This window comes from Triplophysa dalaica, chromosome 20 (assembly GCF_015846415.1).
Source record: "Triplophysa dalaica isolate WHDGS20190420 chromosome 20, ASM1584641v1, whole genome shotgun sequence".
Lineage (NCBI taxonomy): Eukaryota > Metazoa > Chordata > Actinopteri > Cypriniformes > Nemacheilidae > Triplophysa > Triplophysa dalaica.
In genome coordinates, this window is record NC_079561.1 from 14,322,415 (window position 1) to 14,349,222 (window position 26,808).

At 38.5% G+C, this 26,808-nt stretch overlaps 1 protein-coding gene across 9 annotated transcripts; it reads right to left on the reverse strand.

Annotated features, from left to right (window-relative positions):
• Positions 1–293: 293 nt before the first annotated feature.
• cc2d2a (coiled-coil and C2 domain containing 2A) lies at positions 294–25,891 on the reverse strand. Of its 9 annotated transcripts, XM_056733225.1 has the most exons (40): positions 25,562–25,577; positions 25,390–25,425; positions 25,211–25,300; positions 25,054–25,129; positions 24,544–24,600; positions 22,694–22,774; positions 22,438–22,558; positions 22,088–22,179; positions 21,891–21,992; positions 21,671–21,763; positions 20,014–20,244; positions 19,703–19,862; positions 19,485–19,621; positions 19,064–19,195; positions 17,231–17,437; positions 17,043–17,149; positions 16,320–16,460; positions 16,082–16,238; positions 15,599–15,843; positions 12,420–12,597; positions 12,178–12,331; positions 11,928–12,075; positions 11,687–11,825; positions 11,410–11,613; positions 9,892–9,984; positions 9,698–9,789; positions 7,901–8,068; positions 7,652–7,757; positions 7,389–7,498; positions 6,298–6,394; positions 6,101–6,199; positions 5,732–5,908; positions 4,776–4,979; positions 2,063–2,152; positions 1,860–1,973; positions 1,591–1,725; positions 1,365–1,487; positions 1,234–1,292; positions 925–1,111; positions 294–838 (listed from the first exon to the last, which is right to left on the reverse strand). In XM_056733225.1, exons 3-40 carry the CDS (start codon positions 25,222–25,224, stop codon positions 650–652), a joined length of 5,019 nt encoding a protein of 1,672 aa, XP_056589203.1. In that variant the 5' UTR covers positions 25,225–25,300; positions 25,390–25,425; positions 25,562–25,577; the 3' UTR covers positions 294–649. The 9 variants fall into 9 exon arrangements, with proteins under 9 accessions (XP_056589203.1, XP_056589202.1, XP_056589201.1 ...); XM_056733224.1 differs by lacking the exon at positions 25,390–25,425 and having other exon boundaries at positions 25,562–25,891; XM_056733223.1 differs by lacking the exon at positions 25,390–25,425 and having other exon boundaries at positions 25,211–25,332; positions 25,562–25,581.
• Between the last annotated feature and the right edge of the window lie 917 nt (positions 25,892–26,808).

Genomic DNA, 26,808 nt, shown 5'->3' on the forward strand with positions numbered 1-26,808 from the left:
GGTGAACTGTCCCTTTAAGGATGTTTGACCGTTCCACTAGACCAAGGTCAAAGGACAGCGGTCTAAAATCAACATATTGATATCAACAATGAAATGAAACCTGCAAGACCCAACAAGTCCAACACAAGACCCAAAGCAAACAGAGTTTACAGCTGCTGACAGATCAGAGATTTGTTTCTACCTGTCTGAGCCAGACAAACACATGCTGTAAGACAGAGTGATAACATCTCTGTCTCTGTTGTGTGTTCAAGTCTCTAAGGACTGAGAGTAAGTACTGTAGTTCACATGCAAAACACTTTTTCAACAGTATTTTATTCTCTAGCAATATTATTGTGGAAAACAGTTTGGTTTTAGCTTAAACAATAACAGGTTTTAATTTATCTGAACGTATGGATATCCAAAATATCATCTACTAATAAAATAATTTCACAAAGCTACATTTACAAACATCAGTCATATTTCATTTTCTTGCTCTCGATTAAGCACAATAAAAAAAATATAACAAAATATCTAAAATTTATACAATCACAGAAAACTGAATTTCTCTAAAAACACCACAAAATGTATTTTTTAATAAAACATATTAAAAACATAATACATTAAATTTACATAAAAAATGCTCAAACATTTTGAATTCATACATTTTGATCTAGTGTGCACAGACCAGAGAGGCGATGTACACCCAAACCGACAGCACATTACCGGGGTACGGATGAACATAGACCGCCAGGGCAAACTCTGCATTTGGGGCTTCCACCTTATTGACCCCTGTACTGTGAACGGCTTCAATGATTGGCCGAATCTCTGAGAAAGCCAGATGCAGTGGAAACCCAGATATCTGAAAAGGAAAAAACAGATGATGTAAAGATGAGTGTCAGGTTGTTGACATAGAGCATAACTGAAATTTCTGTTTGGAGCACTTACCCTGTATTCTCCCAGAAGGCTTTGTAGCTCAAGACGATGTTCCTCAGCCACTTCCCGTCCTCCGCTCAGCTCCAGTTTAGGCAAAAACTGCCGCAACGTAGAGATGCAATACCGGTTCCAGCGTGTGGGGTGACGCGGACGCCATTCCATGATCTTCTCCCTCAAAATCTTCTCTATTCTGCAATACCTCGGCCAAGATATGAATGTTTGTGAAGATCAATGAAAGCAGTGGCATATAAATCTTTATGTGACCTACTGTAAAGCACAAACATATAATATCCTATCATATCAGACAGATTAATGACTAACCTGTCCTGTAACTCGACAGCAGCTGCCCTGTCTGTCCGTCTGTACACCAAAGACTCTGGCTGAAATCACAACATTCAAATTGGTTTTAATTCTACAATAAAAGAGCGGTGATTGGTTCGAGTAGTTCTCACCTGCACACTGGAGAGGCCGGGATCAGGGAATGCTCGTGAGAAAAAAGGTTTCCAGAGTTTTGGCCTAGAGACGTCAAAACTCATTCTTACTGGTGCAGCATACGGCTGGATATTAAACCAAACCTGACAGAGAGAAATAAATATACAACATCACATTATCATACAGAAAAGGACTTTCTTCAGTCATGAAACTCAAGAGGCGCAGAGTGTTTTTGTGTTTACTAACATTATCTTTGTTGATGAGGCATCCAATGGTCTGTAGGGGGCAGAATATGTCATATTGTCCATAGTGTTGACCAGTACTGGGATTCCAGATTAGATAGCGGCTCTGTTCATACGTCAACACGTACGCTGTAGGGCCCTAAACAACAGACACAAAACAAAGCACATATAAAACAACACACATACAAACACTAACTTCTTACATTTCTCTCATAGTGATGCATCAAAAGGAAGGTTAAAGCAGCTTTGCTTGTTTAAACACTGGTCACTCACCTCAGGAATGGCTGTGCCAATGATAAGCCACGCCTTCATCCCCATAAACAGGAAGTAGTTGCAGAGTAATACAGCATGCTCCTCCTCATCTCCAGCCAGCAGCCTTAGAAATTGCTGAAAACACCAAAAACTAAATATGAATCCAAATACAATCTTACGGATCCATAGAGAGAAAAGGCCGGGAGAAAAGAATGGGTACTTACATCGCATGTGCTCCATAAATCACAGACTCCTGCGAAAGACACGCTATCTGGAAGAGAGGGGATGAGCGACACATATCGCGCAACTAACTCCTGAGGAGAGAGAGATGAGCAGAATAACAACTAACAATAGAAGATAATGTGGATTTATTATAATTTATTATGTGGATTTATTATTTCTGTTTTTCAAATCTTAAACAGCCAAATTCTTAAGGCAACATTTTACAACTGTATTTGCACAAAGATTCCTTAAAAAAAAAAAATATCATACTTTTAATGAAATTTAACTTCACGTAAGAATTTGATAAATCACTTAAAATTATTAATAATGTAAAAATAGTATGTATTTCTTTTTTTTTTCGTGTTTATGGTTTCTTTTTTACTTTGTTTGAATGGGTTTGTAAAATTTGATAAAATAACAATGTCTTATATATGTTCAAGTTACTTAACGGATGTCATGTTGTACCTTGTTGTTGTTATAATAAATAAAAATACTTAACCTGCATGTTTGTTCAGTTAACACTAAACGCAAAATATTTTGATATACATACTGGAGAGCTTACATTTAATACAAAGCTACCAGGATGCACCAGGATTTTAAACCACCGAGATTTTACTGTGGGTGGGGGTACATGCAGGGGATAAAGCTTTTTTTTTTGGGGTTGCGAGAGTAGACACATACGCAGGGTTATTTGTCAAACAAAAAAGAACATTATTTAAACATTATTTCGTTTGAAACTAACTAGTTACATGCTCGTTTTGAGCTTCTCAGATAGACATTTTTTAAACTTTGATGGTACGTGTATGAATCACAGAATGACTCGAAAGAAGTGGGGGCATAATTATAACCCACAAACCCAGTTTTATGCTTTCAGTGAGCGGAAAAAAGTTTTTCTGCGTCTTCTTCTTTCATGACCTAACAGCAGCTTAAAGTTAATTGTAAGTGAATAAATTAATGATAACAAATCAGTGTGTACACGCACCTTTTTTTGTTACTGACTGGACATGAACATTTGTCTGTAATTAGTATTTAATGTCTGAAAACATATCATTAAATATGTAAACGACTTCAGCTTTATTGTGTATAAAATGACGGACAATGAAAAAGTGTAGCGCAACATCTGGTAAGCCGTTACACAACTAAAGCATCTGTGATTCGTTCCAAACGAAACAGAATGTAGTCGCTAGGTTGAAGATCAATGATATTTGCTAAAGATCATAAATCATTAGCACTCATTCTGAAACAAATATTTATTTATTTACACATTTATATATTTATTGATTCATTTATTTAATTATTTATACTGTGACAAGTCACCCCTGGCGCTATCAGCGTTGCCATGGAGACAGAGGCAATCCGAGCGGCACTCGTCACAATCAGATGCCAGCAGCTATAAAAGTTGGGAAATATTCGTACTGCTTCAGGGAAGAAGCAAGGAGAAGCAAGACTCGGTGCCTGGGGACCAAGCAACCCCTAGGAATTCTTACTCAGTGGCATTGACAACTTATTGTCTAATAAAATACCCTTCGGGGGTGGTAATTTGTACTTCTGTGTACGTGTTGTTGCTTCGCCCCTCACAATACATTTATGCATGGATTTATATATTTGTTTATCCGTGTATTAATAAATTCATTTATGTATTTATACTCAAGTCATTTCTCGTCCTCTATACAAGTCACATCCACAGCAGATAGTAATGAGATCAGAGTTGGTCAAAGCAGGTTAGCATAAATGAGCCCTCAAAAAAGTCACTAATGTATTGACATCCGATTTCTTTCTCAACTTTTTATATTACTTCAGACAAAAATGATCATGTTTATGACTTAACTCTTTTAAGTCACTGAAAGGACAGGGCGAAATCCAGATTCTCACAGTCACTTATTGGTGCAATAAGCTCCGAAATAGTTTGAAAACGATTAAGACGCTTTGGAAATCGATCCTTGATTTCTCAAACACAGTTAGCGTGCACACATGAGTGTAAGCGGAGATCGGATTATATGATTTGCCGAAATAACATGAAGTTATCGATCTTTATGTCACAGTCTCCAATTTGTGTATGTTATATTTGTAAAGGACTTAAAAGCTGCTCCCGCTTAGGCATTTTAAACTTACTCTCGATCCTGCCGACTGTTCGCTCGCTAACGTACTCTCCAACGTGACGTTTCCACTCCGGCAACCAAGGCTGCACATTTTAATTCTGATTGGCTAGTAATGTTGACTGGTTGAGAATGATCACAGTGTTCCTTTCTTACCGTAGATAGGCAAATTTATGAACTCGAACTGATATCAATAAGCTTTTTAAATGTTGTTTTTTTTTAAGAAATTCTTTTAAGCCGCAGTCAACGCCCCAAGGCACGGTGCCGGAAAAATTTAAGCCGTTTACATGACAATTATAGAAACAAACTACAGACAAAGAAAATGGTCACAATGGACTTTCTGAGGTGACTTCGACAGAAACTCTTATGTCATGTCATGTCATGCTCCACCTGTACTAAATTCTAACTGGTACAAAATCGCTCCATTATTCTACTTTTAGCGTGAACTATTGCTCGATAGATCACGCTTTGTTGAGATACATTCCTTGGGTATTTCCTTTTTATTAAAACTATGCCATTTGGTTTAGGTTGGTTTGAATGGAAGCACTCTCGGTTATATGAATTGTTGTATACTGGGAATTTTGTGACATCACATTAAAAATGAAGCATGTGGATGTACCATGGTATCCTGCGGGCTGTTTGGAAAAGCATCCAGCAGCCCCTGCGGGGGGTTCAGAGGTCGAATGAATCGTGTGACGAATACGGTTTTGCCGTTCATGTCGATGACGGTGGTAAGACAGGGTCGGTCGGAGAAACGGTGACTGGCCTCTTTCTCAAAGACCTCACATGCCGTCAGCAAGCGCTCCATCTCCTGACTGTCAAACTTATGGAGACAGTCAGAGGTTAAAGGTCATTCAATAAATCATTTGCACTGAGCTGTAGATAATAAGATAGAGAATAAGTTTTTATTTGTAGTAACACAGTGCTCTATTCAGAATGCCATAAAAATTTTAAGTAAAGTTCCAGGTTCAATACAAATTGAGCTCTGTGAAGATCACATGCTGTTTATTATTAAACAAAATTACATCAGTTTGCAAAAATTCTATGCCAATGATCAATGATCTTATGTTTTCTTTAAATAATTTTTTGTATTGAGACAAGTACTGGGATTGATAATTCACTGCCGTCCTTCTAAAACTTTTTTAGGTTCCTAAAACCTAAAATATCTCCATATTTTGTAGATTTTGTGCTAAAAATCATTATTATTTGTCCCCCAATATTTGTGTCACTGAGTTTGGGAAATATAGTACCAATGAAAACTATCAAAAAGTGCCTTTAAGAACACAGTATTTAATCTTTTCAGTATTTTATATCATTTTCTGAAAAAGAACGAATTTGGACATCCAAGATTAGAAGGACAGCGACAAATAATTACTTCTACTCTATCTCTATTCAACCTGGAACGTGACATTAACATCCGCTGCCATTCTGTTACCTTTACTTCCTTCATCTATTACAAGCAGTCCAAAAAAGGATATGAAAGAAATAACATTTTAACAAAATCCACAAAATTAAAAAAATGAATTATGCAAAATCTAGCTACATATTTTATAAAACATGATTTGGCTCATGTACCTTCTCTCTGATGGTTTCTCCAGGCACCAGCTGGGGTTCAATGGTGATGAAGAGGCTGAGGAAGGTTCCTTCACTCAGACTGCGAATAGCATCATAACCACCATCGTTGCCCAAACTCCTCTCCTTACTGTATCCAAGCAGAACTGGAGGTGTGGACACCTTAAATGTTCCATCAATCTAAACATACAACATTATAACCAATCAGATTTATTTCCACCATCGACCAGACAATAAGGTTTAATCATCCAATCAGTTGTATAGAGCACAAATTTGCTCTCGATTAACAATTTGAGGATTAGTTGCATTAAAAAAAAAAAGACAAAAATCCTATGTGAAGGTTTGTGTGAAAACTAAAGCAAAGTCACTTGCCCGAGATTGCAGGTAGATGGTGCTAAAGGGAATCTTGATAGAACCAAGCCAGTGTCTCTCAATCCGAGTGTGAATAGTGTTTCCTCTCTCTCTCTCATCCTGAAAACAGAAACATACGTTACTTTGCATTCAAACTGAATTGCTATAAATTAAACAGTGTGGAGAGTTAAGAAGTTTAACATCTAAATGTTCCTCACCTCCACTACATCATAGAGAATTTCATCGAAGAGGTTGATGAAGACCTCGTCTTTGAACGACTGCAGACTGGTGGAGCAGTAGTCTCCATTTGGAGCACTGAGATGAAAGTTTAACATTGTAAACATTGTAAAAAAACAATACAGAATTAAAAAATATCTTATTGAAGCATCCAATTGTATTCATTTGAAGACAGACATTTGATGGGTAAGTAGACTGTACTGTAATTGTACAAACTGTAAAACAAAACAAGATGCTCAAAACAGCAGAGTCATGCTGATCGCAGATACATCTCAGGCAAATCGGACAGAAATCTTTTTAAGCAGCAACATGGAAACCTCAAATAACAGCCAACTCTGGATTAGCCTTGACCCCATGTAATGTGTTTATTTTTAGGGGTAAAGACCCATAGGGTCATAGACCCCTCTTGGATCCGTTAGTTTTCTACTTTTTCATAATCTTCTTCCGCCATTGCGCCTTATCAGCCCATAGAACCGCATACCATAGAGCAGTGGTTCTCAAACTTCCTGCTCTGTATTGAGCTGCCTGTCACGTGCCTGAGTTACATCGACCAAGGATAAATAAACAATAATTCATACAACTATATTGCGCATAGGCTGAGATGTATTCCGTATTTATCGATCATGTATTAAACATTTGAAATTGTATATAAAACATGTAAGGTAAATATTTTTTTTTAGTTTTAAATATTCTGTCGTGTCACGTACCACCAGTGTCTCTTCAAGTACCACCAGTGGGATGTCCACCACAGTTTGAGAACCACTGCCATAGAGCATGTCTAAGAGCCATATGGCTGTATCTTCACAATACTTCTTGCCATAATACTTTGAACACAACATCAGTAAAACGTTGTTCACCTCATATTAATTTGACGAAAGCTATAGGCAATTATGTTGGATTTCTAGTGCTTTTAGAAATGCTTTTACATTTGATCAGTCATGAACACATGTATTTGCTCTTGTGCCTTTCTAGGGCTTGACCCCGTCATTTCTGCTTACAGCTATATTTTTCTTTGTGTTTATTTGGAGGGGTTAGACATGATAACTGGTTTTCTGAGATGATCTACACTGACCTAAATGGCAACACTATCTCTTCATTCCAGCAGGGGTTTGGACCCTCAGCAGTAGACGTCTGGAGAACTGAACGCTGGAAAGACACCTCCACAAAAGGCCTGATCAGAGGCTACACAACACACACATACACACGGCTCACAATCATTTCAGCTTTTTTACATGACATTTTTTCATTTGCTTTTTTATTTTTCATTTGCTACTGCCTCTTGTCATTATTATTATTGACTTTTCTTCTCTATTTCAATGTACTAAGGTGTGTTACCTGTCCAAGAGGCCAATCACTGCCCTGTACAGGTGTCTGGGATGACACAGGTGCTGTAAATTGCTCTGTGAAGGGTCGTGCTGACCTTGCAGACACTGGGGGTTTACTGACAACCCAAAGAAAAAAAATGGAGAGCAGTACAAAAATTGGTTAAGTATAAGTTTAGACCGGCTCTAATCAATCTAAACAATAACCTGTGGTGACAGCCTAAGCCTTAGGGTAAGAAATGAATGTCTAGATGTGTTGAACCTGGTGTAAGGTCTGCGGATGGGGATATCGTATCCTCTGATGATGTTCACCAGGAGTTTGATGTCTCCATCTGAAAGGTTCTGAGCGGTCACCTTTTTCCTCTCCTTTCTGAGAGGCTTCAAGGGCCGCTTGGGTTCAGCCAGTTTAAACAGGTTCAAGCCCAAAACCCTAAAAAAAGTTTGGGATGAGAGTCAAGTGTGAATGTACCAACAATGCATTGGAGTATCGGTCAGGAATATTGTGTGAATTGACATTGAGAGAGGACTGCGTTAGCTATATCAACAATCAATTTGCTTAATTTCTGTCAATGTCTAACTAGAACAAACAACACAAACGCACACTGACAAAAACGTATAACTAAATACTAAATAATAAACACGTAACTGTCGTAAATTTAATTTCCGTTGTTCTATACTTTTGTGTATTAGTTTGGGTTTCTTAAAGGGACAGTTCACCCAAACATAACTAAAGAACGCTGCTAACCAAACAACACTGGCTTCCACTGAATGAACACAAAACCATAAAATCATCCCAAAATATCTCCTTTTGTGTTCCACAAAAGAAAGATTAATTTACAGGTTTTTTTAAAACCCTTTAAGGGCAATTTTTTTAATTGTAAGTGAACTTTTCAAATAATTAAAATCTGCCTCAGGGATTAACATGACCGTAAATAATTTGTAATAAATAACTATGAAAACTTTAGAAAATATTAGCTGTATAAGTCTTTTCAAATTTCTGCCATTTATGTTAAATATAAATTTTCAATAACTCACTTCTTAATTTTAAAAGTGACATGTTAAAGCTGCAACCTGTGACTTTTGCATCTATATTTTCATCTTATGTTTTGAAAGATAAAACTGAAAATGAAATACAATTCCAGCAAAAAAGGTAAGGTTTTTAATATAGATTATTAATGTACTTGTTCAATAACTGATTTTTGTTTGTTTTACCCAAAAACATATTGCGGCTTTATCCTAGGAAATTTCTTGCAATGAACAGTGTGTACACACAATGTAATTACTGTTGCTTTATACATACAATATGACACACTTACTCACCTTATAACAGATCAACTCACATGCACGCAAACGCACACACACACACACACACACACAGTCTAACATATTAACTCTACAAAAATTGACACGTCACAAACACACAGATAAGAGGGCAGATACACAAGGAAAATAAAGGTTTACGCAGGACTTAAAGGGAAAAAAAAAGTACTGAAAACATACCCAGAACCTGCACCACTGAATATACAAACATAAGAGAAACAAAAGAGAAATAAAAGATGAGAACTGTCAAGGGCAATTCCATGTAAAAGTCAACCATAACGCTGGAAAAATAAAGATGTTAAGGGTTTCACTATATTGATAGCTCAGTCGTCAATATTTGGTGGTCTAAATACCCATGTGAGGTCTCTCTTAAAGTTTTAAAGCATTCTTTTAAAGCATGATTTTCTATAGTTTCCTTAAGGTTGTGCCGCTTTCAGAATTGTTACATCCATAACCAGTCCATATTCCTCATAAATGGTAATATGAAGATATAATAACTAATTTGTTTGGTATTATTGCGTCTGGTTTGTGTATTTTATTTCACAGAAATCCTTCAAAGTATGTTGTCTTTCAAAAACGGAAGCCCTTTTCTGTCACATCCATAACACGTTGGTCTCCTCATAAGTAGGCATGTGGGAGATTCAGGTGAGGAATTTAAGATGATTAAAAGCTTCAGTATGACTTTTGTATTAAAAGACTGCAGAAGTATATGAGATGATTTAGGAAGAGAGCTGTTTACCCGATACTGGGAACCTCATCTTCTGAAACAACATCAGACAGGATAAAATGATGCTTCGCTATAAGGAATCGATTAATGACGGACTCTCGCACCTAAGACAGAGATTGAGGATGAAAGAGTTCATTATGAGAGATCACTTCACAAAGAACTCAGCTGAAGACGAGATGAGAGAAGAAATAATTTGTGTCACTCACTCTCTGAAGATATCTGGCAACGAGAGCTCGATGTGCATCAATGTGATCCCTTGTATCAATGATCTCTCCTTCCTTTATCCTCCTCTCATACTCCTGCAACACAAATACTGGTTTTGTAACTGACTATTAAAATGATGTGAGGAGGTCGTTTGTTCACACAAAAACTATAAAAATAATAATGGAAAGGAAAATATTGTTGGAAGCACTTTCAGAGTGTTTTTTACAGCTTAAGAAGGGCTTAAAAGTTCCTACTCTTAAAATTTCCCTGTGAACCGGAAGTTGCAATCGTTTTTACTTCCGTATTCTGAAACATTTCCGAGCAGAAAAAGAAATTCAAAGGAGAAATTTGTGGCTGAGGCTTGCGTTTTTCACTTCAAATTAATTGGATGTGTAAAAACAGCTGCTGCATTGATTTTGAAATGAAACTGGCAGCAGTCTGACAGCTGAAGTGGAGGAGTTAACGGATGCTCCTGCGAAGCTGTCTAAATTATATCATTTGAGATGGATAGTCATTTCAGGGCGGAAGTGCATTTTCAGATTTTAACTGAAGATTATGAGGGAACATGAATATTAAAAAGAGAATGACCCTCATTGATAAGCTATTTAATAAACGCTGAAATATTTCATGAAAAACAAGCATTGTCATTTTTTTTTCACTGGGACTTTAACAAGCTTTTTCATAACCTGTCGCAAATAAAAAAAAAGGGTGAAGCACAGACGATGAATTCTCATCTTGTAGTCTTGTGACTACAAATACTCTCATAATAATGCAACTTCAAGAAAACGGAATTTTGCCATCTCTGGAAAAAAAAAGGGACCACAAGATCCCGGGAGCCACAGATTTTGTGGCATTTTATGAAATATAGTAATTTATTAAAGATTTTATGCAATCAAACATAAAAAATTAGACCACCAACCAAAATAATTGATGTTCCAGCATTGTATAACTGAATATGTGTTTGGTTTAGTAAACATTTTCAGATTATCAGTCTTTTATTTGGGGGACCACAAAGCGATGCACACAACAAACACAACAACAAAACAACGCTTGAGAACCACTGGTCTATTCTCATAAATTTCACTTTTTCCATTTGCATGATTGTCATTCTCTCGGATTAATTTTCTTGTATTTGGCCAAATAAATCAAATTAACTCAATTCCCCTCAGTGAGTTAGATCACACAAATATTAACTTGTTTGAGATATGAACAGGGCTGAACAAAAGGGGAACGCCGGGGATGGAGTTTTAAGAGGACACTCCAAAAATGAGTTTAAACGTAGAGAATTTTCGTTTTTTATTCACACAACAGCCTCCAATGGTATGCAGATTTCATTAATTATTAATTAATTTATATACATTGATTTTCTGCATCTAATGTTTTAGAATCCAAAATACCCCCCGACTAGAGTCCCCTTAGTGAATTCCGGCCCTTTCCAGCACTGGAAATAAGTTAAAAAGTATTGTGAACTTCATAAGTTCAGGTATAATTTTTCTGTAAATCGCTTTAGGTGATCTCACCTGGAACACTTTCTCAGAAATCTCACGCTCCACGGAGGGAACGCATTTAAAGTGCCTGAACTCGGGCACTTCCTGACTCCTCAGCATCAGGAGACGGAAGCGACGGGAACGCTGGAGCTCCTCATCCGACAGGAAATTAAACTCTTCTTGCAGCTGCTCCAGACGGAAATACTCAGGAATCGCCATCTCCCCGCCACTCACCACCTTAAAAGTCAGAACTAGAGTTACACTTAAAGAGAGGTCAAGTACAAAGTACAGAGCATTTTGGAAAAGGTACCGAGAGTAGCTGCATAATGGAGGCGTTGTTGGGGTCATTGGGGTCAAGGCGAGACTCGGACGCCCACTTTCCCAATTTCTTCATGTCGTTCAAACTAGACGCCCCAATACATGCGATAGCGTCCATATGCATGAGACCACTAATCGAGAGAGAAAAATGTTGAATCATTTACATATATTTCATTTCAATTTATTTGTATTTCTTATGGATGAAGTGAGGAATCTCTGCATGGCTCTCTGACCTGTACATGTCCCCTACAGGATGATTGGACGGGGGAGCGAGAGGGACGTCGTTCATGTCAACGGCCCAAGAAACGCAGCAGGAGAGCTTCCCTGAGGTCAGCAGGGTTTGCATGTTAGTGCCGTCAGCTTCGAAAGAAAATGGCACACCTACCCAGGACAAGATCAGATTTGGCCAAAGTGAGTCCGAGAATGTTGAACGAATTTGATGTGATGTGGTGATTAGATGTTTGTGCACATGTATGCATTTACCACTTCCAACACCCTCATGGTTAAACGTGACTCTCTGGTTGCTGCTAAACTCCATCTCCTCAGATGGTGCGCTGCCGGTCAAGACAGAAGATTCTGGAAATGGGACACACACCTCGGCCAGCAGGGTGGAAGATGAGCCGACATGCTCGAATATCTAGAGGGGGAAAAAAACACACACATGGAAATGACGTTTAAAGGTTACACACATTTTACTTGCAGTTAAGTGTAAATAAAACTCATACCTGCAGTTTGATGCTCTCTGGCCAGTTTACTATCTTTAAGTTAAAGATTTGACCAAAGTGAACCCTAAAATCCATGTTGAGTGTTCGGCTGTCTGTTCTGGAAACTTCTTTATCGTTGTAGAGGACTTTGATGAAGAGGGCACGCTTGACCACGTCCTCTCTACGAGCATACTCAGCTCTACAAGAACAACGAAAAACTGGAGCGTTACTTTGCCTTATTACACGGTTCATTTGAATGCTTGATTCTGATTGGCCAGTCGCGACATTCCAGGGTTGTTATTTTCAAATAACAACCGCTCAAAACTAATAATACTCTGTTACCCAGATGCTGCAAATCATTTTGAGAGAGGCAGTTTAATATTACACAAAAAATTATAATAAATATGTATTTTAAAACATGTATGACATTATATTTACAAATGATTGAAACAATTTGCCTGTTTGTGACGTATGAATGTCGTTTCTTACTTTAAAACCAAAACTAAGCGGCTTTTCCTTGCAGAATGTCAGCATTCTGTAAAAATTTAAATTAGCATATAAAATATTTCAATTTCACATTTTATGTCAAATTTTTTCTCATGTGGCAAGTAGCCGTGTATTAAGCAGGATAATGTACAAGCAGCCGGTTGTTTTCGCAAAATAAGCCACTTCAATGTGATACAAGACCCTGAGCGATCGCAGAAATAAGCCCCGACAGTGTGGTCTTGTATTACACTGAACGGGCTTATTTCACAATAACAGCCGGCTGCTTGTACATTATCCCGCTTATTAAACGGCTACTTGCCACATGAGAAAAAACTGGACATGAAACGTGAATTTGACATTTTGAGAAACACAGTAATTTAAACGTATCAAACGAGAAAGGGTTATTAAGCCATTTCTAAGGCTTTGGGACTCCAGATACCACCGTGAGAGCCCTTATCTTCAAATGGAGAAAGCATGGAACAGCGGTAAACCATCCCAGTAGTGGCCCGACTACCAAAGAGCACAACGATGACACGTCCAGGAGTACATAAAAGATCCCAGAACAACATTGAAAGAACTGCAGGCCTCTCTTGCTTAGGTTAAGGTCAGTGTTCATGATTCTACAATAACAAAGAGACTGTGCAAAAAAAGGCATCCATGGGTGAGTTCCAAGGCGAAAGCCACTGCTGACCAAAAATAACACAAAACAGCTCGTCTCACATTTGCTAAAAAACATCTTGATGATCCCCAAAACATTTGGGCCAATATTCTGTGAACTGATGAGACAAAGGTTGAACTTTTTGGAATGTGTGCGTCTGTTACATCTGCCGATAAACTAACACAGTATTCATTAAAAGAACATCATACCAACAGTCAAACATGGTGGAGGTAGTGTGATGGTCTCGGGCTGCTTTGCAGCTTCAGGACCTGGACGACTGGCCATAGTTGATGGAACCATGAATTCTGCGCTCTATCAGAAAATCCTAGAAGAGAATGTCCGGCCATCGGTTTGTGACCTCAAGCTTAAACGCACTTGGGTTATGCAGCAGGACAATGATCCAAAACACACCAGAAATTCCCCCTCTGAATGGCTAAAAAAAATCTAAATGGAGTGAAATTTGGGGTGGCCTTTTCAAAGTACGGACTTAAATCCAATTGAAATGCTGTATCATGACCTTAAAAAGGCAATTCATCCTCAAAGATCCTCCAATGTGGCTGAATTAAAACAATTCTGCAAAGAAGAGTGGGCCAAAATTCCTCCACAGCAATGTGAAAGACTCATTGTGAGCTTTCGCAAATGCTTGATTGCAGTTGTTGCCGCCAAGGGTGGCACAACTAGTTATTAGGTATAGGGGGCAATTGCATTTTCACATAGGTTCAGAAATGTTTGGATTGTTATTTCCCTTAAAAAATAACATATTAATTTAAAAACTGCATTTTGTATTTACTCTGGTTTTCTTTGTGTAATATAAAAAAATGTTGACGATCTGGATCATTTAAGCATGATAAATATGCAAAACAAACATGAAGGGGCAAATACTTTCTCACACCACTGCATATGTTCTTAAAAGACACATTTATATTTAATTTGTCAAAATAACCTGTCAAAATGATTTTCTGCATCTGGGTTATCGTCTTTTACTAGTTTTGAGCTGTTGTTATCGGAGAATAACAAAACGGCAACTGTTGCGACTTGCCAATCAGAATCAAGCATTCCAGCCAGCCAGTCACTTAATAATGTGTGCATGTACTAAAGCACTATTTTGGCTCCCGCGGGGGGATACTACTGGGCTAAACTAATAGCTAAAACTACATTCTGAGGTAGCAGCTAGTTGTTAGCCATTAGCGCATAGCGTGCTAGCTACATAGCAGCTAACGTTAGCTACATAACACATTTGCAGTCACCGAAAACACACTGTCTGGACATGAATGTGTTTAGCAGCCAACAAAAATAATTTTCTGTAGTTATATATTTTCGGAAACACACTCACGACCAGGAGTTGAGCTTCGTGAAAAAAGGTTCAATCACTAACTGACACTCAACTATGGGAATAGTGCCTAGCATAGTAACTATAGATACCAATAACATTGGTCTACATGCATGAACTTAAGAATCAGCAACTTTTGACCGTAAAACATTTATTGTGGTTTGGTAGTCATCGTTTACAAGCAAAACACTAAATTTGTGACAAGGCAAGATCATGCTACGTAACCTTTTGAGACCCGGCAACATTACATTATCTCTAGTCTACCTTACGGCTATAAATTGTGAACCAGTAACGTTAGTGCTCCAATAGACAACCTGAGCACAGCCTGATAACTAAGCTCAAAAGTACAGGACATTAAAAACAAAAATTACACATAAGACTTTCAAATCCAGTAGCAGGATGCCAAGGTCTAGGTCCATTGTGCAACCCGTTGCCTCTTGCAGCTCACACCACAGAGTGTAAATCCGTCAGATATTGATTCGTGTTCAGGCTCGTGTCCAATCACGCTCTCTCTTTTGCATTTTGTTTTTTTTGCTGGCTCTAACATCGTCATGGTTTAGAGATTTGCATCGAACTAGATCGTTCCGTCTTATTGTTAGCTGTTGGATAACTTCAAACTTCACAAAAACAACCAATTTCTTCTGTTCTACATGATCCTTATTTAGTCCCCAATGTGAAGGTGCTAGCTATGTTTTTGAGTCTGTATGTTGTGTGTTTTTTATTTACCGTGGACACTGTTCTTTGGGGGTGACGGGCCATGAAACCGTGAGTTCTGGGATCAGAACTGGTTCTCCGGGTTTCCTGCGAATCCTGGAGGCTTTCTCCCGTACCTGTTCTTCAACATCGGTCATGTCCGGTTTCTCTGGAGGGTCGTGCTTCTCGGGCTCCTCACCCAGCTCTTCCTCACTCTCTTCATCCTCATCTGCATCCTCCTGCTGTCGTTTCTTTTTCTGTTTTTTCTTGAGGGCTTTCTGAAAAAAAATCATTCACTACTACTGAAAAAAGTATAACAGGTTCATTTAAAGTTGAATCAATTTGAAACATATTCAGAGTTTACTGCAGTAAATGCTTTATTCTGTGACTATAATCACAGAACGGCAACTATTAGCACTGTAATCTCTGTCAGTGTAAATGCAATATACAGCATGTGCTGTAAGATAACACTGATCTAGAAACCGCCATCTCAGACAGTGTTTATATCTGGTGTACCTGTTTTTTCCTCCAGGATTTCCAATCCTCGTGTTGTCTCCTGTACTCGCTCATCTTCCTCTGATATTCTTCCTCAGCTTCTGCCTGCAGTTCTGAAATTTCCATCGCAATCTCATTGTCGAACTCCAGCTCGTCATGATCAGTGTCAACCATCTCCCTGTCAAGTTAAACAGGAGGATGTAGTATACTCACGAAATGAAACACACACACATAGGCATGCATACACCAGCAGCCCTACCTTCTGATAAAGAGTTTGTAAGGTGTGTTGGTAAATCTCTGGAAGTCTCTGAGGGTTTTGAGCTCCTTCCACACTCTGATGATGTTTTTGAGGAGAGCTCTGTCCTTCTCTTGCTCCACATCACGCAGATGGCGAGTGTGTCTGTATGTGGAGAATTAACGGTCACATTAAATGAAAATAAAACTCAAAGCCTTTAAAAAGGCAGTAGCATATATATAAAGCAAAACTACTATGCTGGTGCCCTTTGTCTTCCGTAGAACACAAAAGAAGATATTTTGAAGAATGTGGTTAACTCTATCCCATTCACCCGAATTGGTTTTGATTTCGGTTGATATAAAACAAATGAAACATAGGCCTAAATATTATAACAAAAACTTCAACTAAACGAACATAACAAATATTTCCGTAGTAATGTAAAATAAGTTTCTGAGGCACTAAAATGATTGACTCAAAACACTTTTAAACAAATTTATATAGCAATATGTGAAAAATGACAAAATCGTATAACAATAATTCAAAATAACGAAATTAAAGATCATTCAAAGTAATAATGTAACTACTATCAAATAAAATACTCTGCTGACACCTTAATAGAATAATATTCATCAGTATTATGTGTTTTATTAGTGTCTTGTGTTCATTTATTGTGTATAGTGTTTATAATGTGTATTGTTATTTTTACACTGCTTATGCTGTTGGTGATGTGACAATGAACTGCTTTACCTCACTTCCTGTTTGTACTCGGCTATCCTGTGCTGGGTCACCTGACTCAGAGCCTCTTCCCTGTGCAGCTCCAGCATGTTACGAATCGTGTTCCTCAAGCCATTCAGCTAAAGATATAACACACGCACACCCAGAATGAGTCTCAGAAAGCTAAGAACAGGAAGACTGGTTTTGACATCAATTGTTACCTTATCTGTCAGAAGATCTGTGAGCTTCTTTTGCTTTCCGGTTAGGTGTTGATCGTACAGCTGGGCGAGACGGGCTCCCAGCACATGCTCACGGCTGAAAAGAGGGTGATGGGAGAAAATAAGACCAGATATATCCACGTCCAGCTGGTAGTCCGCTTGGGGATCACCCATTGCAATGTAGCGATTCACATGCTTAGACTTCAAAGCCTGGAAGAGAGTAGATAAAAATGTAATTTACAGTGTTGACATTTAATATTATATTGTACAGTATTTACTATTATCATATGATTTACTATTTCTTGTATTTACTTGTTATAAGCTTTGCAATCTTTCCAACTCTGTTACCAAAAATATTATACATAATATTACTGAAACAAAATGGTACATAACAGAACATGACACATAACAGGACGGTAGATTTAGCTGGCAAGGGGCTAGCACTCACTTACTTAAATTATTGACAATTTTTCTTGCAATAACGGTTCTGTTGAGGAATGCAGTCAACACTGGCACTGTACTGCCGATTGTGTATCAGAACTCAGTTCGTTTTCTCACTGGTCATTGGTCAAACGCTCCTGAAGTCGACCCGATGTTCCTCATTTTCTTTTTACTTGTTCTCTTTTGTCACAATCGGTAATAACCCGAAAAGCAACATCATTCAGTTCCATTCATCTCTGAGGGCTGGAATAATCTCACAGTGTTTTCTTTAGCTTATTTGATTAATGGGTTTATTTGAAAGCAGCAGTTACGTCTTAAGTCTGTCTTACTGAATTCAACACACATGGCTGCATGGATGCGTTTTGTTTTCAGTTATGCGTGACACGCCCCTGTTCTCTGCTTAGCCTGTGACATCACCACACATCTGGAAGAGATCTCTGTTCTCACACCTCTCATCAGCTTCATATTGCCTGGCAAAAGACTGTGAGCCGGACATGGCCACGGAGCGTTTGTCCATATTACAGGATTGCATTTTAGAACAGGTCAGTGTGGAGTGGACGTCCTGGTGCATTTAACGACATGAAAATTGAGAATTACAGGATTCCCACAGCTTCTTACACTTCCATGTGTTCTCATAACTTTAGCAGGCACTTGTCATGACTGCATAATGACTTTTTAAAACAACAAAAACAGTCAAAATAAGAACATGTTTAATCACTTCGATATTCAAGAGCCGGGCAATAAAAAGTTTCATGAGAAGGTTTAGGGCCAGACTAGCTGTGGACACAGCTGCTTTGGCGACTGACATTTGTGCATATGTTTTGTAGGGGTTTCCTCTTCAGATGCAAACTTAATGGGAGAAGAGTATTAAATGAATCACGCAACGTGATTTCCTAAGGTTTGCGCTCGTCATTGTACTGCTATTTGCGGCATTATTTAACTGTTGCTAGGGCATTATGTTGTTGTTAAGCTGCGTTCAGAACGCAAGCGCCTGTGTCGCCAGTCTAATGCAATGAGGTCGTCAGAAGGCGTTCCTAGCTTTGGTTGTCCTAGAAACATTTATAAACAAACTCTGCAGTAACAGACGAGGGACGCCTAACATGAGCTTTACTCCTGCTGTACTCCTATTGGTAGTCGCTCCGAAAAGTCGATCTTCATTTGCATGAAGTTGAGAAATATTCGTGTCGCCAATGGTCACTGTCTGAACTGGGCTTTGGGCTTCTTGATGTGGTTTCTACAGTATTAAGTGGTTGTTAAGACCAAAAGTACTCCATTCTCCATGATTTTCTGGTCTCTCGTGTGACCCTCCATCAAAGTCATATATGTCTAAGGGATTCACTTTTTAACATTTGGGTAACTGAGATTCAGCCGGGTCTGACAACATAACATCCTCACCTTTCTGTAAACAGTCTGCAGAGCTGGATCCAGCTCATCCTCCAGGTGGAAGAGAGGCGGTCTGGAGGAAGACTCTTTGATTGGGTCAGGCAGAGCCATAATACGGCCATCATCTCCAAACCACTTCATGCCCTACAGCAGACATCACAATATTTATATTTAGAAGAGGGTTAGCAACGGCAAGATCCCAGGGACTGCAAATACTTAGAAACCAATGTATAGTATAATGCAATGTAAGTCACTTCTGCCAAATGCATAAATGTAAATTTATACAAAAAAAAAAAAATGGGACATTGTCATCAGCTTGCATTCCCAAATCTGCCATGGACAAAAGTTTATGTTATGTCTGGACTCTGCAAAGTCTGGTTTATTTCCAAAACAGCCCTTATATCAGTGGAAGTGATAGTAATGATATTATTACCTCAGCCTGCTTCAGGATGCGGTTCTCCAGAATGTTCTGATTGGTCAGGGACACAGATGGCCTCTCGCCCACATATAGCCCCTCCTCCTCCAGGTAGCGAGGACGCACATTCTCAGGCAATTTACCAGATGCAGGAACTGTCACACAAAAATGCATTATACGAGTAATTTCCTGTCTTTTAGGAAAGTCTTTAGGGTCTAGGGACTGGCTGGCCTTACCTGTCCTCATGCTAGGTACAAAAACAGTCTCTCTCTCCCTCTGCAGCTGCCTGCTGTACCCCAAATATTCCGCCCTCCTGACTTCCAAGAAATCATGTTCTGATTGGTCGATGACAAACAAGTCCTCCTCCCCGTCACTGACCAGTGGAGCATCTTCATCCTAAAAAATTTGGCAATGCTTGATGACTGATGTTGCATTTCTGTAATTAATATTATATTTCTTGTTTATTAGTATTGATATTGCAAACTCAATGTTCTGGTTGTCTTTGGTTTGTTTTGAGGCAGACCCAAAGAATACAAACAGTAATCACCCTGGTTTCCAGCTGCTCTCCTTCATACTCTCTCTCTGTTTCACCCTCTTCCTTCTCCTCCTCCTCCTCCTCCTCATCTTCTTCTTCGTTCTCAGATTCAGCCTCTCCTTCCTCCCCTGCATTTCTTCTTCTGGATTGCCTTTCCTTACGGCTTTCACCCTGAGGCTCTGGATCAAAGTTGAAGGTGAAGAAGTTGTACGCCTCTTCAGCAGTTGGTAAACCGTCCTCAGCCTGCTCAGTTCCAAAAAACAGAACAAAATCTCAAAACGTGTCCTAAAAAATGCACTGTTCTGGAAAATGGAAGCACATTTTTGTTAAACTCTATGAACCCGGTGGCGTGTCCAAAATAACGTCATAAATGTTTTCCCTTGATGTTTCATGTATTTCTATAACTCTTAAAATAATATGTGTTATCGATTGAAAGCTTACAGTCTCTAGTTTCTGGAGAAGTGCACCATTTCGGCATTTATTGTACATAAAATAACGTATTAAGGCTGAAATTCATCATATCCCCATGTCATAGCCCCTCAAAAATCATGCATGTTTATGATCATGAACAATTTTCGTAACGTTCAAATATGTCTAACAGGTTCAGGTTATATATCAAATGAAAGCTCTTATTCTACAGAATTTAGATCTTCAATTGGATTTATTGATATTTTACCATAGATGGAATGCACGTCGAATGAATTATGATGTATGAAATTGATATTTGTAAACAAACAACACATCCATCAAATATCTAAGCTAATAACTGCATCCCGCGATTACACTTAGCCATAAATGCTACATAATCATTTTCGTCAGGTTGTTTTTAACAAAATAAGTCCATTCCTACATCTTTTTCTGTTTTAAAAGTTAAATATCCACTTCCAAAGTCTCCAGTCAACATAGTTGCTATATAGCTAGGATAGTTACGATATCTGAACCTCTGTCTATCCACATGAGATACATATTAAACGGGAACCTCTGACTCTGACCTCTATTTAGAACCCTCATTTGTCCAAATAGCCTGAGATATGGCAATGCGCAACAGGGGAGGCTGACCAAAACACCACAAGCCAAGTCAACACCAAGTTTCACTTGCTACATGCACTTTCAGATGTGTTACACGCAAGTTTGAGAGGTTTACTGTGAAATTGTGAACAAAAATATATATATATTTTAAACCACTGTATATGGTTATGGGGTCTGTTTAAAATTGGGTATGCCAAATTCAGGTGGAAATTACAAAATAACGACACTTGAGTTGCTTTAGAATAATAATTGATTTTTTTTATGAAAAAAATATTTTTTCTCTATTTGTTGAGACCTGTTGGAATCAACAACAATATTTTGCAGGTTCCTAGGTTCCTCAGGCTCAGAGTAATACACTTTCAAAAACAGACTTTACTAAAAAGAAAAAAAAAAGCACATTACTTTTGTTTTTTCATAGGACTGACAACATATACAATAATGATTATCACTTTCAGCAGTGTTTTATGAGATTTGGAATATGAAACCAAAACTTTGTATTTACACCACTGTAAGTGGATATGGTGTGCATTTAATATTGGGTATGCTAAATTCAGGCGGAAATCCACAAAATGTCCCAGAGAATACGAGATGAAGGAAGGGGTACTTTGAGTGTCCTTGTAGAAGAAATGTAGAGCTTTACCCATTTGTTTTGGGCTGCACTTCTTGCTGCGCCACGAAACTTCAACCTGGCTGCAAAAGATGAGTCTTCATCAACGCGCAGATCTTGATCAATCTAAAAGAAGACACAAACTGTTCTGTGATTACCTGATATTTGCTGAAATACATACAGCATGCTGAAACGACGATAAAGAACATTTGGGGATTTTGTCCAGTTTTAATTTATCTCTGCCGTTGCTTACATCTCTGTCGAATCTAGTGAGGGTATCTCTGTCTCGCAGACTCTGTAGGCGGCTGACAGGCTCAATAATGGATTCCTGCTCCAGAAGACTAGCAGCTTTAGACTAAAGTGAGGACACAAGAGTCAAAAATGATCACACTGAAATTAAAAAGTTTGCTACTTTCTCCCTTTGATCCTCCATTATTGAATGAACCTTACCTTGGCTGCTCTTAGCTTCTCAGCCGCACGTTGTCTCATGGAGGTCTCTGATTGGCTGGAGCCTGGTCTTATCACTGGACGAGGAGGAAGATCTAGAGAGAGAATGATTTACGACGTAATCTTATTACAGCTCTCATCGATGCATGATCCTTCCCTAGACGCATTGAGTTCATTTTATTTACTGGAGTGACAACCATGTTCCATATTCAGTTCTACAACTGAATAATGGCTTGTCACTCTCCAATGCAGGGGGCTTCCTGAAAAGGGGCTTCCTAGAAAGTGCGAAACAATTAAAATTGAATGGAACTAAATGATTGAAATATTTTCTGGTGTTTGAAGACAGCTCTCACCTCTAGGTGACCGCACTGATGAACTATCATCACGCTGTTGACCCTCTTCACTCTCCTCCTGCACTGCGGTCTCTTCTTTCTCTTCATCTGGAGGAGACTCCTGCACGTTTTCCTTAAACAGCTGAACACAGAAGCCATGATCACCAAAAAAAGTCATCCAAAAAGAATAATCATTCATTATGCAAATATCACATTCGTTTTTATTTTCAATGTTGAAAAAAAATGTATCAGTCTTGGAAATCTTTGCAGTCCTAACCTTCTTTTTTCTCTTCATGTGCTTTGCCTTTAATGAACGTCTGAGTGTCTCGCCAGGATCCTCTTCTTCAACTGCCATCTCCTAATATGACATGTTATGCAATACATTGATCAAATACATGGTCAGATGTTCTTTCACCCATAGCATATACTGACATACTGTCCTATTTTAAACTTGTATTTGGAGAGTGAAGTTTTTTCTGAAGTCCACAGTCAACGCAGCCATCTACAAGGAAATTTTAGAGCACTTCATGCTTCCTTCTGCTGACAAGCTTTATGGATGATGATTTCATTTTCCAGCAGGATATGGCACCTACCCATACTGCCAAAGGTACCAAACGCCTGTTCATTGATCATGGTGGTACTGTGCTTGATTGGCCAGTAAACTCCCCTGACCTGAAGCCCTGAATATTCAAATTTTATTAGACACTGAATTTTTTTCATTATCTGTAAACCATGATCATCAAAATCTCAAGAAATAAAGGCTCGACATTTTTCATTCTATGTGTAATGATATATATATATATATATATATATACGGGTTTCACTCTTTGAAATGAGTGACAAGAAATATTGACCTTTTTCACGATATTCTACTTTTTTTTTAGATCTACCGTACATAAAACAAACACACAAACTAAAGACTTAAGTTAAAATAATCTAGACACAGCAGGTTCTGAAGCACAAACAAAAGCAGTCAAGGAATACTAGTTCACCCCAAAATGAACATTTCGCCATCATTTATCCACCTCGTGTTGTTTTGACCCCGAATTATTTTCATTTTAAGTCACGTTTCACTGAAATCCTGTGTATTTTATATAAAACTGTGATCGTGACTGCCCTCTTGCAAATGCTGTAACCAATGTACTAAATTTGACTATAATTATATGTGAGATTATAAATGCAATCCGCTTCTCAAATCAATTTATGGAATAAAACACAGCCTATGCTTTAAATAGACATTTTAACAAAGATTTTTTTTAGCTTCACAGTCCAAACCACCCTTTACTTTTAAATGTAAGTAAAAGAGCAGCACTGACAATTTTACACTTTTACGAAAATAAAATTAACCCAGCGTACATACTGAGAATAAATAAATGTGAATGTGAACAAAGAATTGAAATGACACAAGCATGAAAACATGATGACAACACTTTCATTTTAAGTGTAAAATCATAGGAAAATAGTCACAACCCTGTTGAAAAAAACATAGGCTGGTTTGGTATGTTTTGATGCTGGTTTGTGTTGGTTTAAACGGGTCATGTGCTGGTCCATAGTTGGTTTAACCTGGTGGTCAAATCAGCATCAAAACCCAGCATATGCTGTTTTTTTTTCAAAAGGGAAAAGCAATATTTAAGGAAAGACTAAAGGGCTCAGCATACTACATTCGAAATCGAAAAACGACCATCTGTGACCTGTTTCGAACAAAATCTGGTCCAAAGAACAATTAGTTTCACTGGTTCGCCGCAGCAAACCAAACAGAAATCTCTAGGAAAGTTTATGTTGGCCGGTAAACAACCTTTGAGCCACCATTGGTCCAATGCAATTAATAGTTGGGTGTGTTATGTAGTGCACCCGGTCTGTGGGAAATAACGCGTCATTTTATTTAGCAGAGATGATGTCTGATAAGGTCTACATTTGCATACGTCATTTAAACCCCGCCTCCAGAAGCAAAGGGGTGTTGGATTGTTCGAAAACAATATACCGTCTCTCAACTTTTTCGAGCTTCGTTTTACCCCAAAATGCAGAACGAAAGCGCAATTCGCCTGGACTATGCCGAGCCCTTAATGCAGTAAGAATAGTTTTAGTATCAGTGTTACATGAAGCTAAAAGAGTGAGTACAGAACCAACCTCCACCGTAGTGTGATCATTCTCCTTAGACAAACCCCAGTCTGACGAAACCAAAGCCTACAGCACATCAGCACATCCTTCATACACAAGCCTTTACAGATGTGAGTGTGCAGAAGTGTATATAGTTGTGCTTGTGTATCATTATACCACAGTTCATCTTGTATAACAAATATTACATATATCTAGCAGGGCTGCACAATACTGTGCGATAACTTGCTAATATGTGATACGAAAAGGCAATTTAAATTATGACAAAATATATTTAAACGTTTTAAATTCTTTCTAGAAAGCACACCTAATACAAGAAAGAAAACAACCATGTTTTCCAACTTTTTGTAGTATTAAAATTATTCAGGTATTGCAAATTTGAATCAAGCAAATTTGTCTTTTAAAAGGAATTCCTTATGATTGTAACATACAATACTAACTATTCTACTGTACTGTACTGTACTGTACTGTACTGTGCTGTATAATACTTCACTGTATAGAATAATGGCAGTGTGTTCATACTTGTTTATCGTCTCTGACTCTTCCAAACGACTCCTTTAGTGCTCTCCGCTTCTTGTTTATCCTTTCCCGTACATCACTGAACAAACAACACCAACAGAAATCAATCGCATGTTCTATTTCAGCAGTGTTTGATCCTTACAGCAAACGGTAAGATTACCTGGGCGATGACATCTTGGTGGCCTTGGATTGTGGCGTTCAATTCGTGTTAAATCAATTATTTGGACTCAACACAAACCTCGGGATCGGACTGACAGAGAGAAAGACAGAGTAAAAGAAGCACTAAATCCGTAACGTTATTTGTGCAAGTAAGTTACATTGTAAAAGCAAGTAACATACAGCTGTAATCATCCAAACTGAGACATAGACGTCAAACTGAGCAAATGAAACAAACCGATAAGATTGTAAATACATCTCCAGGCATCACAACGTATAAAATGTGCTAATCTTATAGAGAAGCATGCATTAAATCTCTAGATAACTATCTTGAGTTCAATAACAGCAGATTTACCGCCATGATGTGTCCCGCTGCCTGGTAACGGAGATAAATAATGTGCAACCGAACATGATCACATGCGTTAGGTAACTCCCACCCGGCGTCAGGGGGCCTTTTATTCGTACACAAGCACGTCAATCACTCCAAATGGGCAGCGCTACAGAACCCGCTCTGTTGTATTATGAAGTGCATATTGAAATACATGATAAGACATGAATGTCTAGAAAATATCTTATAATACAATACAATGTTGCATTGTTGCACAGAGGCTTTTTAGAAAGAAAAAAACATTGTAGAACATATGAACTAAGACAAATGGAAGCTTCACACAACAGAATTGGAAGAGCCATATCCGACTTAAGCCACGTTCACACTGCCACCAAAATCAGATTTTTTTTGCTCATATGCGACCCAGATCTGACAGTGTGAATAGAACAAACCAGATGGAATCCGATCTTTTTTTATCTGATCTGAGCCACTTCCATATGTGGTCCTAAATCAGATACAGGTCGGATGTTTCGCAATTCGCACTCAGTCTGAACGGTCATATCGGAATTCATGCAACTTTTGCAGCATTGTAGATCGATTTGCGTCATTATTCTGCGCTAATATAAAGCTCCACGCGCTATTCTGTTGACAGAAGTGCACTTTGCAGCTCGGTTGACAAACATCAAGCATCAGATTATAAACATAAACACTGTCTACCGCACGATGCGATGCAACAAATTACTATAGAATCCGTTATAATAAGAAATTTTGCAACTGGATAGGCTACGGAGCGATGCTTCGTGCAAACCGGGATGGGCACAGCCCGAGAGTGGACTGCTCCGGGAATGCTCTAAAATCGCACTGCGAGAACAATCCACTCAGCACCGCTTAAAATCAACCACACTCTCTGACTTGACCCTTGCTTAATTCTGTATGAAAGCGTGCTGCCTGTTACGTGTTATTGCTGTTTTGCGCATGCGAATCAGTGTTTAACCATCACCAGTTCACACAGGATCTGATATTGGTCAAATTTTAAATAGTGTAAACACCCAAACAAAAAAATCTGATCTGAGCAAAAGAATCGGAATTAGCATGAAGGCTTGCAGTGTGAACGTGGCTTTAGAGCATTTCATCAGCATGTGTCTCGGTGTCAATCCCAGAACCTATAAACTGGTTACGAAATGCTAAACAGTTGAACTGCAGAAACACAAAATTATGTTCCCTGACCCGGAATCGAAACAACTAATATTAGATCAACAGGGAATTGAGCGGCT